Here is a 13,104-nt window from a genome sequence, read left to right as displayed (position 1 = left end):
GTTTTAAAGTGTTCAAAACAAATAGATCTAATGAAAGAGAAGTTAGAGTCGCATAATATGTAAGAAATAACTATATCTCTACAGAAATGTAAAAAACCAACCTTCTTGAATGCATTTGCATTAATAGGAAAAAGAAATGAGATTACCATAGGTGTACACTACAGACTACCCAACCAAACAGAGGGATTTGAAGTTGTGGGAGGTTTGGGGGAGAATGACTCTGTCATATTGGAATTCAACATAATGCAAGCACAAGTAATAGAACAGAATCAAATGAGTGTCTTAAGACGTTAAGTGAGCTGATATCCACAAGTTTAGAAATGAATTTAGGAAGGATTACATAGATGGAATCTTAAAGAGGAAAACAACTCAAGAAGCTTGGGAAGCTCTGAAAACAGAGATCATAAAAGTGCAGTGTAGCACAGTACCACTGAGAAAGAAAAATAAGAGACCACCAATGAAACCAGCATGCTTGCATAAAAAATTATCTGATAAACAGAGACAAGAATGAAAAATGGAAAGAGGGACACATAACTAAAACAGAACACTAACAAATATCCCAAATCTGCAAAGATGAAATCAGGAAAGCTAAGGTTCAGAATGAAGTAAGACTTGTAACAAATGTCAAAAATAATGAAGTTTCAACATGGGAAAACAAGATTAAAGTCAAAGAAATGGTCAACTAATGGTAGAAGATGGCAAGGAGGTGATAGGTAGCAGAGAGAAAGTAGAACTGCTTAATTAATTCTTCACATCTGCCTTTCCATAAAAGGAAAAAATAGTCCAACCTATCAAAAGCAGTATCGTAAAACAAAATAAAGACTACAAGTCAAAATAGGCAAGAAAATGGTAAAAGAGCATCAATCCACTATAGATAAGTTCAAATCACCAGGACCAGATTAATTACATTTTGGCAGATGTGAACTCAGAATTACTGAACCAAATGTTTCAAAGCTCCTGGAATACCAGAAACCACTAGAGACCTACAAAATAGTTGATATGGTTGCAGTCTTCTAATCATGCCAGACAAGCCTTACTACATTTTTTGACAAAGTGACTAAATTAGTGGATCAGAAAAATACTGTTATCATAGTTTACTTAGACTTCAGTAAGGCATTTGATAAAGTAAACTGCACCCCACTTCTTGTTAAGATAGAAAAATTTGGGATAGACAGCATCACCACCAAATGGATTTGCAACTAGCTGATCATATGCACTCAACATGTATAGAACTACAAGTACATGGAAGGGAGCATGCATTGAGGTAACTCAAGGTTCTATCTTGGGTCCAAATTTGCAGATATCAAGCTGGAGCAAATAACCAACACTTTAGAAGAATAGACTCAAGATACAGAAGAATCGTGATACACTTGATTGCACTTTGGACCAACAAAGTTAAATTCAGTGGTGAGAAAAGTAAGCTTTTGCACTTAGGCAAGAAAAACCAAATGCACAGGTATAGAATAGGTCAGTGGTGGCAAACCTTTTTGGCATCAAGTGCCCAAACCATGTCCATGCAGGTGTGCGTGCTGGAGCACCAGAAACCCGAAGACCAGCTGGCCGGCATGCACATGCCTGTTTTTTGGCCATTTTTCAGGCAGTTTTTGGCCCAAAATGGCCTGCTTTGGGGACTTTTCTGGGGCCATTTTCAGGCTGTTTTGGGCTGTTTTTCAGGCCGTTTTCCAGCACTCCGGCGCCCACAAAGACCAGCTGGCTGGCACGTCGGAAACCAGAAGAGCAGCTGACAGCAGTGTGTGTACCCATAGAGAGGGCTCTGAGTGCTACCTGTGGTCGTGTACCATAGGTTCGCCATCACGGGAATAGGTGATACCTTGCTCATCAGCAGTAATTGCGAAAGAGATCTAGATGCCCTAGTGGACAGCCACTTATATGTGAGCCAGCATTATGCTGCAGCTTCCAAAAAAGCCGACACAATCCTAGGCTGCATCAACAGAGGGATAGCATCAAAGTCACAAGTATAGTACTGCTCTATACTGCACTAGTGAGTCCAAACTTGGAATATTGCACTCAGTTCTGGTCACTACCATATAAAAAAGATGTTGAGACTCTAGAAAGAGTGTAGACAAAAATGAACAAAGATGATTAGTGGCCTGGAAGCTAAATCATACAATGAATGGTTGCTGTTACTAGATTTGTCTAATCTAACAAAGAGAAGGATTAGGATGACATGATAGCAGTCTTCCAATATTTGAGGGGCTGCTCAGAGAAGAGGAGGTCAATCTATTCTCCTAAGCACCTGAGGGCAGGACAAGAAGTAGCAGATAGAAGATGATCAAAGAAAGATCCAACCTAGAATGAAGGAGAAATTTCCTGACACTGCAAACAATCAGTGGAAACATTTGCCTCCAGTCATTATGGGTGCTCTGTCATTGGAAGTTTTCAAGAAGAGATTGAACAACCATTTGTTGGAGCAGAAGACTTCCAAGGTCCCTTCCAATTCAGTTATTTTGAGTTCTAAGGTAATTTCCAAAAGTGATTGGAAAATGAGTTAGCACACTGAGTGACCTTTAAAAGCCTTTATTGCAGTTGACAGCCTGATTATTTCCTTCATCTACTGACATTCAAACCCATGAGAAATTGCTATCCTGTTTCCTTGTGAGGAGCAACCATCCAGAGCACAAGTGGCTGATCTATCTTTATTCAGTGATGTTCTGTGGGATGGTCTACTTGCCAGTTTTTGGTCTTAGCCACCATCATAATCTCTGCTCATTCAGAGACGACTTAGCTCTTCATTCCTCACCTGGACACCAAAACCACATTTCAGTTATAAAAGATCTGTAATAGTTGAAATGTCATTAGTTCTTCACCTTAGGCTAATACAAAGAAGGGTTTTTCCCCACCTTCATTTATTCCCTTTTTATCATTCTGGGAAGCCTCATTGCAACATTTTAATAAAAATTAAGAAATTGTCTTTTAAAATTCAGTTTTTCCTTTAAGAGCAAATAATAAAGCACTGTTTTAAAACTTGTTTAATGCCTGTAAATTACTCAGAAATGTTCACAAATTCTAACATGCTTCATTTATTTAAATCATTTATTTTGATGTTTGGGTGTACACAAACAAATACCTACACTAAATAAGGTGTCAAATATTTTATGAAATTTATTTGGAGGCATAGGACGTCTCCACAATGGTCGGTATGACTAAAAAGATTGGGGGGGTGGAAACTAGAATATGTCTGGAGCCATTGATTTAGTTTTAAGAGTTTTGTATTCACAAGTAGCTGTAAAACATTATGGCAGGTAGAAAATGGTTCCAGGGTTCAGTAATCTTGCTCAGGATTCTTTATTGCATGTGCTTTATTCATTGCTGGTGCTGCAATGCAGAGATAACTATTTTGGATCCTTAAATTATATAAAGTAATCTTTTACTATATAGGAAGCAAAAAGCTTTTAAAGTTTGAGAAAGTTCTTGAAAATATGAAAATGGGGTTATTTTTCCTCTTTGGTTTGGCATGAAGCCACATTGTTTAATTCTGTATTTCTTGTAGCGTTACCATTTTATGGAAAATGTTTATTTCTAGTTAGAAATGGAATGTGTCCTAGTTTTCTAAAAGCCAAACATTTTATAAAGCAATAAGTGGTTTGGTTTGGTTTGGTTTACATTTTTAAATATTGTATTTTCATTTCAACCTTATATTTAAGTCAGCAACTGAATATGAAGTAGTTCTGCATGACATCTTTTGAGTCATTTGTTATCCATTTATGTGCATAATACTTTATGAGAGACCTTTTATTTCACAGTGCTATTAAAATGTATTTAATAGTGCCTGTATCATATTGAAATTGGTGTAGATATGAAATTAGGAAGAAAAGGCGAGTTTTAATCTGGCTGAAAAAAATGAAAGCTGTCAAGTTACAAGACCCTTGCATCCCTAACCCTTTAGAAGAAAAAACCCCAGGGGTGTTCACACTTGACAGCTTTAAGACTTGTGAACTTCAACTCCCAGAATTCCTCCTCTTGCTCTTCATCTTGATGATGTGCAGACGGGCGGGGGGAGGGAGCTGGAACCAGTTCTAAACGGCACTGTAGATTTGTGGAACCTCTTCTATAGAAGAGGTTAGAACTGGCAGGAACCCACCCTTGAGTTTAACTCAAAAAAAGTCTTTGTTTATTCTTTAAATATAAATATTACAGATAATGTTTAGTTTGTATTTTTAAGGTTATTGATAAAATTTAGCCTGGGAACTCAATTTTGAATGCTGAGCTGTAGCATAAGTGTTATTGAACTAAATGGCACTATTCACTTATGTTATTCCACATAATATACTCCAATATCTGTGTGCATGAAACTTACTTTAATCAGTTTAGACAAGTTACTGGCTGCAGTTTAATGTATATCTATATTAAACCACCAGCAGCCCTTCCCACCTAATATGCGCTCTGGCTGTATTCTTTCATTTCTTTTAAACACAGGAAACTGAAGTGCCATATTCAGATGTTAAGTTAAGCTTATCTCCACTTTTAGGAAAGGTCATTGGATCATATTTCTGGCATGTTAAACATTTGAAATATTTCAAAATCAGAATGTTTTGCACACTTCCACAACTAGTGCTTTACTTGTTTTCTTTTTGACAAAAAAAGCATTACTTTTTTCTTATGTAACTTACCAATCCATATAGCCCTAACAAACATAGAGGTGTTTCATAGTATTTCATTTCAAAGTAGGCAGTATGGTTTTGTTAAGAAATTAAAAGTAAGGGGACATTTTGAAGAAAATGTGTTTTTGCATTATTCATATGTTTATATATACTATACTTTTACATTTAGCAAAAATGTATTCTGTGGGAACAACTGTAATAAACAGTTTACATGACAAAGTTTATAATATCCTTTTTAAGAATACTTAAGTGTTGGCAATAGAAAATACCACTTCAATTAAGAAATAGCAAAGGTTATCCAAATAGTATTATTGATTATGCAATTAAATGGAGTGAAAGGATCTGAATAATTATTTCTAATCTAAAAATGTATAAAACTGAAAATCTAAATAAAAACTAGCTATGAAATGTGGTAAGCATTGTAGAGGCTACCCAGATCCTGTATTTTGAAATAGATGGCGATAATTAAAAATAACAAAAATAATAGAAGGCAAATATGACCATGTGTTGTGTATCTTCTTGAAAAAAAGGGTTTATTACTTCTCCCTTCCCCACAGGCTTGGGACACTGTTGATTTGATCTGACCTCTAATGAGTAACACTAATAAGTAGTTGAATTTGAATCTCAACATTTTTCATTCTGGGAGATGGTTTCGAAACAAAGGTGACACAGGAGCATTTTCCATAGAATCAACTGTCTTCAGTTCAGATCTTCCCTGATAGACTTTAAGCACTGACCTAAAACAAGAATATGTTTTAATTTAAAGAGTGGAACTTGAAGCAGTAAAGTTTTGCCGATGCTGTAATAAAGGTATAAAACACTAAATTGAAAAACCACTTCCAATTTTTTGTTTCCTGGAAAATATGTAGAGACATATCTACATATACAAATAAACGTATATAGAACAGAATTAACAATTCCACTTTCATGCTAAATGTAGTTCCTCCACATCTCCTATAATTAGAAGTGTGCTCTGAACAAGCTGAGACTGGTCCTTGCCGAGCAATGATCTCCCGCTGGTACTTTGATGTGACTGAAGGAAAATGTGCCCCATTCTTTTACGGCGGATGTGGTGGAAACCGAAACAACTTTGACACTGAGGAATACTGCATGGCAGTCTGTGGCAGCGTCAGTAAGTGGATCTTTCCAGCCTGTGGCAGTTTCTTTCTCTTTTCTATCTCATGCCACCCTGCCTCTGCTGTTCTTAGTGAATATTTTTGTTTTTCTTTTAAAAAAAGACTTTGGGAATGGGCCTATCACTAACCATATTTCTGTCAGCTTTCCTAGTTGCCCGCATCTTTGTAGAATGTGTTTGGCCATTAGTGCGTCTGTTTCTCTCGCTTTCTATCTATTCAGGCATGACAATTAGTGACTTCTGTCATCTATGTTGTAGACACAAATTACTTCTGCTGCAGTAATGGAAACTGGGATATGAAAAACTTAGAATTTAAAATTTATGCTACAACCTTGTTATACAAACATACTCACTGTTGTGCATTTGTATACTGTTCTCATGCATGCACAGTGAATTATCAAAATAGAAACAATCTGCAAGCTTGTAAAACTGCCTCCGGTTATATTATTTTGCTTGTGTCCTGTTTTGTAAAATAGTAGTGATGCAACAAAATACATGTCCACACAAAATAAACTTATCTTTTCAGAAAAATTTGATCTGAGTACTCACACGTGCATACACTGTATATATAATATATACATGTACACATTTGTTTATTTGTTATAGATGATTGTGGAGATTAAATCACACCTACATTTGAATAATTGCTGTACATTCAGTTCGGGTAAAATAGAATTTATCTTTATAAAATGGGCTTGTGCCAGTTATTGAATTGACATGTTTCCATATCATTCTGATACATTTGGGGATGCAATAGAATATTTATTGTCTGATTTGACAGGTTACAGTTATACAATTGCTTTATGGTACATTATAATGCATCTTAATGGCAAACAAAGCATTTCAAAAGATTGATAATTGGGGTAATCTACAGCTTGTCATAGTTTAATAAAATGACAAACTATGACTAATAAGACTAAGCAGTTATTCTTCACTTTCAAATAATAGGATGGACAAAAGGGGAGATGGACACAAATCTTGTCCCTTTTATTATATGCTTTATTATGATTTGGTTTACATGGTTACTGAAATTATTGTTGAATGATATTTTATGAAATTATTGCATTTTCTCCTCAGTTCATTCTACTCATGAACTAATGTTTTCATTTAATATTACAGTCATTCTATTTACATATGAATTTGATTATTTTAGCTGCATATACACTACAAAAGATACATATACAATCAAATACATTGTGTCAATTCTGTTCTGAGCTACATATACTGCAGTCTGAAAGGCACATATTGGGAGTACAATTGAATTACATTCAGTTGCAGTTATTTCAGAGGAAAATATGTTTAGGAAAACATTCTACAAGTCATTAAGTATGTTTTAGTTCTGCTTAAGTGGAAGAAGTTACTTTGGGTTTTGGGAAGCTAGTATTTAATGTTTTGCGCTCTGAAGCCAGGGCACAGCAGAAGAAATGTCTTCTCTTCTCAAAGCTGTTTCTTTTTCCAGGATAACTATTTTCAAAAGGGGTATATACAAGAAGTTTTTGGTCTTATTATTGCAAGTGCAACCTCATTTGTTACCTTGTATTGTCTTCTCCCTTCTGAGGGAAAACATCTTAAGTGTTGTCAGAGAAAGAGCTGACTGGTAATGTGATTCAGAGATTGAACATAGAATGACAGTGTTGGAAGGGGCCTTGAAGGCCTTCCAGTCCAATACCTTGCTTGAATAGGAGGGTCTATACCAGCGATGGCGAACCTTTTTTGGCTCGCGTGCCACAAGTGGGGGGAGCGCAGGGGGGTCGTGTATGGGCGTGCCGCACCCATAATACAAACTTCCGGTTTGCTCGGAGGGTGGTTTTAAGCATTCCGAAGGCTTCAGGGAAGCCTCCGGACGGTCCCTGAAGCCTCCACGGGGTGCGGGGGAGGCTCTTTTCGCCCTCCCCAGGCTCCTATAAAGCCTCTGGAGCCTGGGGAAGGCGAAAAATAGCTTTTAAAAAGGTGAACATGCGCGCTGGCCAGCTGACAGGGCAGCGCCTCGCGTGCCCTGACAAATGGCTCCACGTGCCACTTGTGGCACGCGTGCCATAGGTTCGCCATCACTGGTCTATACCATTTTAAACAATTAGTTCCCAATTTCTTCTTGGAAACTTCCAGTAGTGGAGCATCCAAGCCGGTCTACTGATTAATTGTTCCCAGTGTCAGGAAATTTTTCCTTAATTCTAGGTTGGAGTTGTCTTTAATAATCTTTATTATTACAATATTATTAAACAAACCAAACTTGCAGCTGTTTTTGATATTAGAGTGCATTGCATCAGATGCCATTTCTCAGTTAAATCTACCACCAGTGTTTGGCAGGGAGGAAAACTGGATTGGAAGAAAAGTAAATGCAATGAAACAAACCAGAATGTTTTCTGTATCAAACTAGACTAAATATATATCATAGCCACATCTGACAAAGCAGCAATTATTACTTTTTTAAAAAATAAATAAATTTATTTACTTGTTAAAACTCAAGATACATTACGTTGAAGATAAACTGTTAAGAATTTGATGCCAGAGTAAGTGAAACTAATTTCTTTTTAGTCAACATTTTAAAATAAGAACTACAGAATTGCTTCATTCATCAAGAGCTTCACTCTCTATTTCCAATATATATATATATATATATGTATGTATGTATGTATGTATGTACGTATGTATGTATATGTATATGTATATGTATATATATATATATATATATATATATATATATATATATAGAGAGAGAGAGAGAGAGAGAGAGAGAAGAAAAGTGAAATATATATGTGTATGTGGTTGTGTGTGTATGTATATGTATATATGTAAGTCTTTGGTTATTCGGGTTTTTCCCCGCGTAGAATTGGAAGTGTCTTCACGACGTTTCGATGAAGTCTCATTCATCATCTTCAGGTTGGTGCTTCTGGCTTGGTGCTTCCAGGAGCAATGTGAGGTCTCGACCGGTTTCTCTTTTTAACTGCCAGTGGGGATTTGAACTGAATGGGTGGGAGCTTGGCTGCATTCTTATTGGGAGGAGGTGCATTCTGATTGGTAGGGGGCTTGGCTGTGCTCTGATTGGATGGGAGTTTGGCTGTGTTCTGATTGGATGGGGGCGTGTTCTGTATGGGTGGGGGCTTGGTTGTGCTTGTGTTAGTCTGAGTTGTAGAGGGATTTGAGCTGGTGAGTTGCGTTACTGTTGTTTGGCTTCGCGTTTGTGGTAGTGCCACATCTCCGTGGTGGGCATCAGTTTGCTTCATGTATGGATTGGAGGGGTTTAAAGTGGTTAATAATGCAGATGTGGTCTGGATTCTGGTTTGTAGTCGGTCTTCTGGTTTGAGGTCATCCTCGGTGTGGGTTTGGGTTTGCTTTTTGCGTGGATGTGTGATAGTGACTCCTGTGTGGTTTTTGTGAGTGTGGGTCTGATATCATTTTTTGTGTTAGGGACTCGTTTGTTAGTGAGGGCGGGTTTCCAAATGGCTGGTAGGCGGGAGGTATCATCTCGTTTATTCATACTGTGTGGCCGTTTCTCTATCTCAATCGCTTCTCTGATTATTCTGTTGTTAAAGTGTTCAATTTTGGCAATAGTTCTGGTCTTTTTAAAGTCTATATCATGTCCTGTGGCTTTGAGGTGTTGGACTAGGGAAGAAGTTGGTTCCTCCTTTCTGACTGAGTTTTTGTGTTCTTCAATGCGTGCCTTTATTCTTCTGTTGGTCTGTCCGATATATGTGGTAGGGCAGGTTGTGCATGGGATTTCATATACTCCTTGATTTTCTAACTCTATTTTGTCTTTGGGGTTTCTTAGGATGGTGGATATTTTTCGGTTTATGTAGAATGCTGTCTTGATGTTGTGTTTGTGGAGGATCTTGCTGATTCTGTCTGTGGTGCCTTTTATGTATGGAAGGAAGACTTTGCCGTTTTCTTGTTTACTGTCTTGGATTTTAGTGGGGTTTTCTTTTTGGATTAGGTTAGTTATATTGTTTCTTTGGAATCCGTTGGATATTAGTACGTTGGTGAGAGTGTGTAGTTCGGATTTGAGGTGTTGTTCGTCAGCTAAGAGTTTTGTTCTGGAGATGAGGGTCTTGGCTACAGAGTTGATCTGTGCTGGGTGGTGGTGTGAGAGTGCGTGTAAATAGCGGTGTGTGTGTGTTTTCTTTTGGTAGATGGTGTGTCCTAGGGATCCATTGGATTTCTTATAGACTAAGACATCTAGGAATAAACACCCACGAAAACCTCAAAAAACAAATATGTATATATGTATATATACACACACACACACATTTTTCTGCTTGTTAAGTAGGCTGGTCCACTCGTTTATTCCTTCTGTCCAATACAAGTAGTACTTGACTTACAACCATAATTGAGCCCAAAATTTCTGCTGCTAAGTAAGACAGTTGTTAAGTGAATTTTTCCCCATTTTATGACCATTCTTGCCACAGTTGTTAAGTGAATCACTGTAGTTGTTAAATTAGTAACCTGGTTGTTAACTGAATTTGACTCTCCCATTGACTTTGCTTGTCAGAAAATTGTAACACATGATCATATGATCCCAGAACATTGCAATGTCATATATACATACCAGTTGCCAAGTGTCCAGATTTTGAAGCTGCAACAGTCATAAGTTTGAAAAACAGTCATTAGTCACTTTTTTCAGTGTCGTAACTTCGTTCATTAAACAAACAATTGTAAGTCAAGGACTATTTGTACCCCATTTCTAAAGGTCCAAATTGTTTGGATATTTGAATAATTTAACATTTTTTTAAGCAAATGAGATTGTAATTTTTTCTCTTCCCCCCTCCCCCCCCCCCGCCCCTTATAATGCTGGTGAAGATTCATCAAGCATTAAAAGTACGGTTCCTACTTAGGTGGGGTTATGTTTAAGAAAACAAATGGGATTTTGAACAGTGAACTTTAAAATATATAAGTACTTTAGAATCCTAATACCTTCTGTCATATTCTTGAGAAATAGTACAATTCTGCAACATATGTTAAAATGCCCTTGCAATTATTGATCGCTTAAAAATAGATTCTACATAGGCCTCATTATTTCTTTATTTCACGTAAAATGTTTTGGTATTCATATTTGTAAACCAATTACAGGTTATAGAAGGATTGAGCTTCAAAGTTCTTGTCTGATTTTCTGTAAATATCTTAGAGTTGTGTGTTCAGTTAATACAATAGTGATCCTTAAAGGATTTTTCTTAAAAACAGTAATTTCAATCTTTAACTGCTTTTAAGATTCCCATTAGTTTCCTAGGACAGACAGTTGTTAAAAGCGATGCAATGTAGCATTGCACAAAAATCCTATTTTATTTAACGAGAACCGCCCTTCGGTTAGTGGTGCCGGATTTTGCAGCAGCGCCTCTTGATTTGCTTTATTTTATCAATTTTTAGTACTCCCATTGGACCCTATTTTATTTAACTAATATTTTTCGGAAGAGATAACAGCATAGAACATAACATAGACAAAAGTTTTTGTTTTTGCCGGGGACTATTTTATTTAACAATTCAGTACTAACACACAGCATTGATGTTAAGTATGTTAAGAAAGATACAAAGTTTTGAAACACATTTTTAGATGTTGAATCTTATGGCAGTCAGAAAGTTACTAGGCTAATGACATTCTGCTAAGATGTAAGACATTGCTTCCTTCCTCAAATAGCATAGGAATTAGAATTAAGGTTTTTTTTTACTTCTCTCTCTATATAATAAAGTTAGTGCACTAACTTTACTTATACTTTAAAACCAGGAACAATTAAAATAACTGACCATAGATGCTATTAAGATTTTATTTTCTACGTGTGTACAATAATTCTCGATGCATATAAACTCCATATTGTTGTGAACAGAGAATAATACTAAGGCAACTTTACTTGGAACAGCTTACATACAGCTTACAGCCCTCTGGAATGACCTCCCCCCCGACATTAGGACAGCTACCAATCTCCGCTCCTTCCGCACGAAACTCAAGACCTACCTGTTCCAATTAGCCGGCCTGGCCTGAATTATAACTGAATTATAACTATACTTCTAATCCCCCTGGATAATTTTAAATTTTAAATTAAGTTTGACTTTGGGTATTTTAATTGTTTTAATTGTATTATGCTGTTTTTAACTAATGATTATTTATTTATTGATGTATTGTACAATGTTTTGTATATCTCCTCCTCGTCATTTTTTTGTATAATGAATTGTACGCCGCCCCGAGTCCCTTGGCGGAGAGGGAGCGGCCTATAAATTGGATTAATAAATAAATAAAATAAAAATAAATCCTGTATCAATGCCTTTAAGATCATTGAACAATAGCATCTCCCTATCCCAGGTCCTTAGGAAAGACTCGATAGGTGGATTTAAAAATGCCTAATCCAATCTAAATATTGGGCTAATTATGTGACCAGCCATAATAATGTAAGGCATTTTAAAAGCAAAAAGTAAGAAACCGATCATAGATGTCCACAAGAGAAAAAACAAACATTGTAATAAAAAACAATTTATAAAGGCTTAGCAACCACCGTATTGTAAGACGTGTGAGAACAGCTGTGCTTTTAAAAGATTTTCAGAACATTATTAGGGTGGGAGCTAGATGGATCTGTATGGAAATACTACTATCGGGGGCAGGTATCATGAATGAGAAAGCATGTTTCCTTCTCTGAAGAGAGGACATTTTTTAATTGTGGGTATGTGGAACTTGCCCTGATCTTACTGGATAGGCATTCTGAAGTTTGGAATTAGAGAAGAAGAATCTTACTCCAGTTCTAAATAGTGCACTGCAAGAATAAATTTATTACTTTTTTCCCCCTGCCTTTGCTTGGTAAACAATTGGAATTTCAACTCTGCTTTCGTCCTTCTTGAAAGATGTAAGCAAAGGTCTTGAATCAGCATGATTCATTTTGTATGATATGCACAAATTCAATATTAAAGTGCTCATAATTGCACTAATTAATTAGCATTTATATTTGTTCCCTGATGTGCACTCTTGAAATGAAGATAGCTATTTCTTTAGTAAAGAATTTTACAACACTTTTGCCAAGAATTAACAAATAAAACCCTTAACTCTTGCTGAATATATTATAATGGCCTCATCAACACTGTAATTATGGCAGATCCAATATGTTTGAGTGAGCTTTCTTAAGCATTGTTAATAGATATTAGGGTTACAGTGCAATTTCAGATTGTAAAGCATCTTGAAAATTTGTATTTGCCTATATAGTTCTTTTTACCATATTTGTAATTTAAACTTTTAAAGCTGTGAGATTGTGTCCAAGTGTGTAGTTTTGTGTTTGCATGAACATACAGGTAGACCTCGCTTAACAACTGCCTGTTTAGCAACCATTTGAAATTCCTATATCACTGAAAAAGTAACTTTATAACCAGTTCTTGCAT

The 13,104-nt window shown here is 36.3% G+C and overlaps 1 protein-coding gene across 4 annotated transcripts in view; it reads left to right on the top strand.

Annotated features, from left to right (window-relative positions):
- The window catches only part of APP (amyloid beta precursor protein), a 107,490-nt gene that overhangs the window by 68,235 nt on the left and 26,151 nt on the right, over positions 1-13,104 (top strand). For 2 of the 4 annotated variants that reach the window (XM_081950033.1, XM_081950032.1), the window contains exon 7: positions 5,587-5,754. The exons of the other annotated variants lie outside the window; for them this stretch is intronic. In XM_081950033.1, the coding sequence (XP_081806159.1) occupies positions 5,587-5,754 (168 nt within the window). The remainder of the gene's footprint in view (positions 1-5,586; positions 5,755-13,104) is intronic. 4 annotated transcript variants of the gene reach the window in all.

The sequence above is a fragment of the Natrix helvetica genome (genome assembly GCF_964273705.1).
Source record: "Natrix helvetica genome assembly, chromosome: 4".
NCBI classification, from domain to species: Eukaryota; Metazoa; Chordata; class Lepidosauria; order Squamata; family Natricidae; genus Natrix; species Natrix helvetica.
This window is presented reverse-complemented; position numbering and strand designations above follow the sequence as displayed.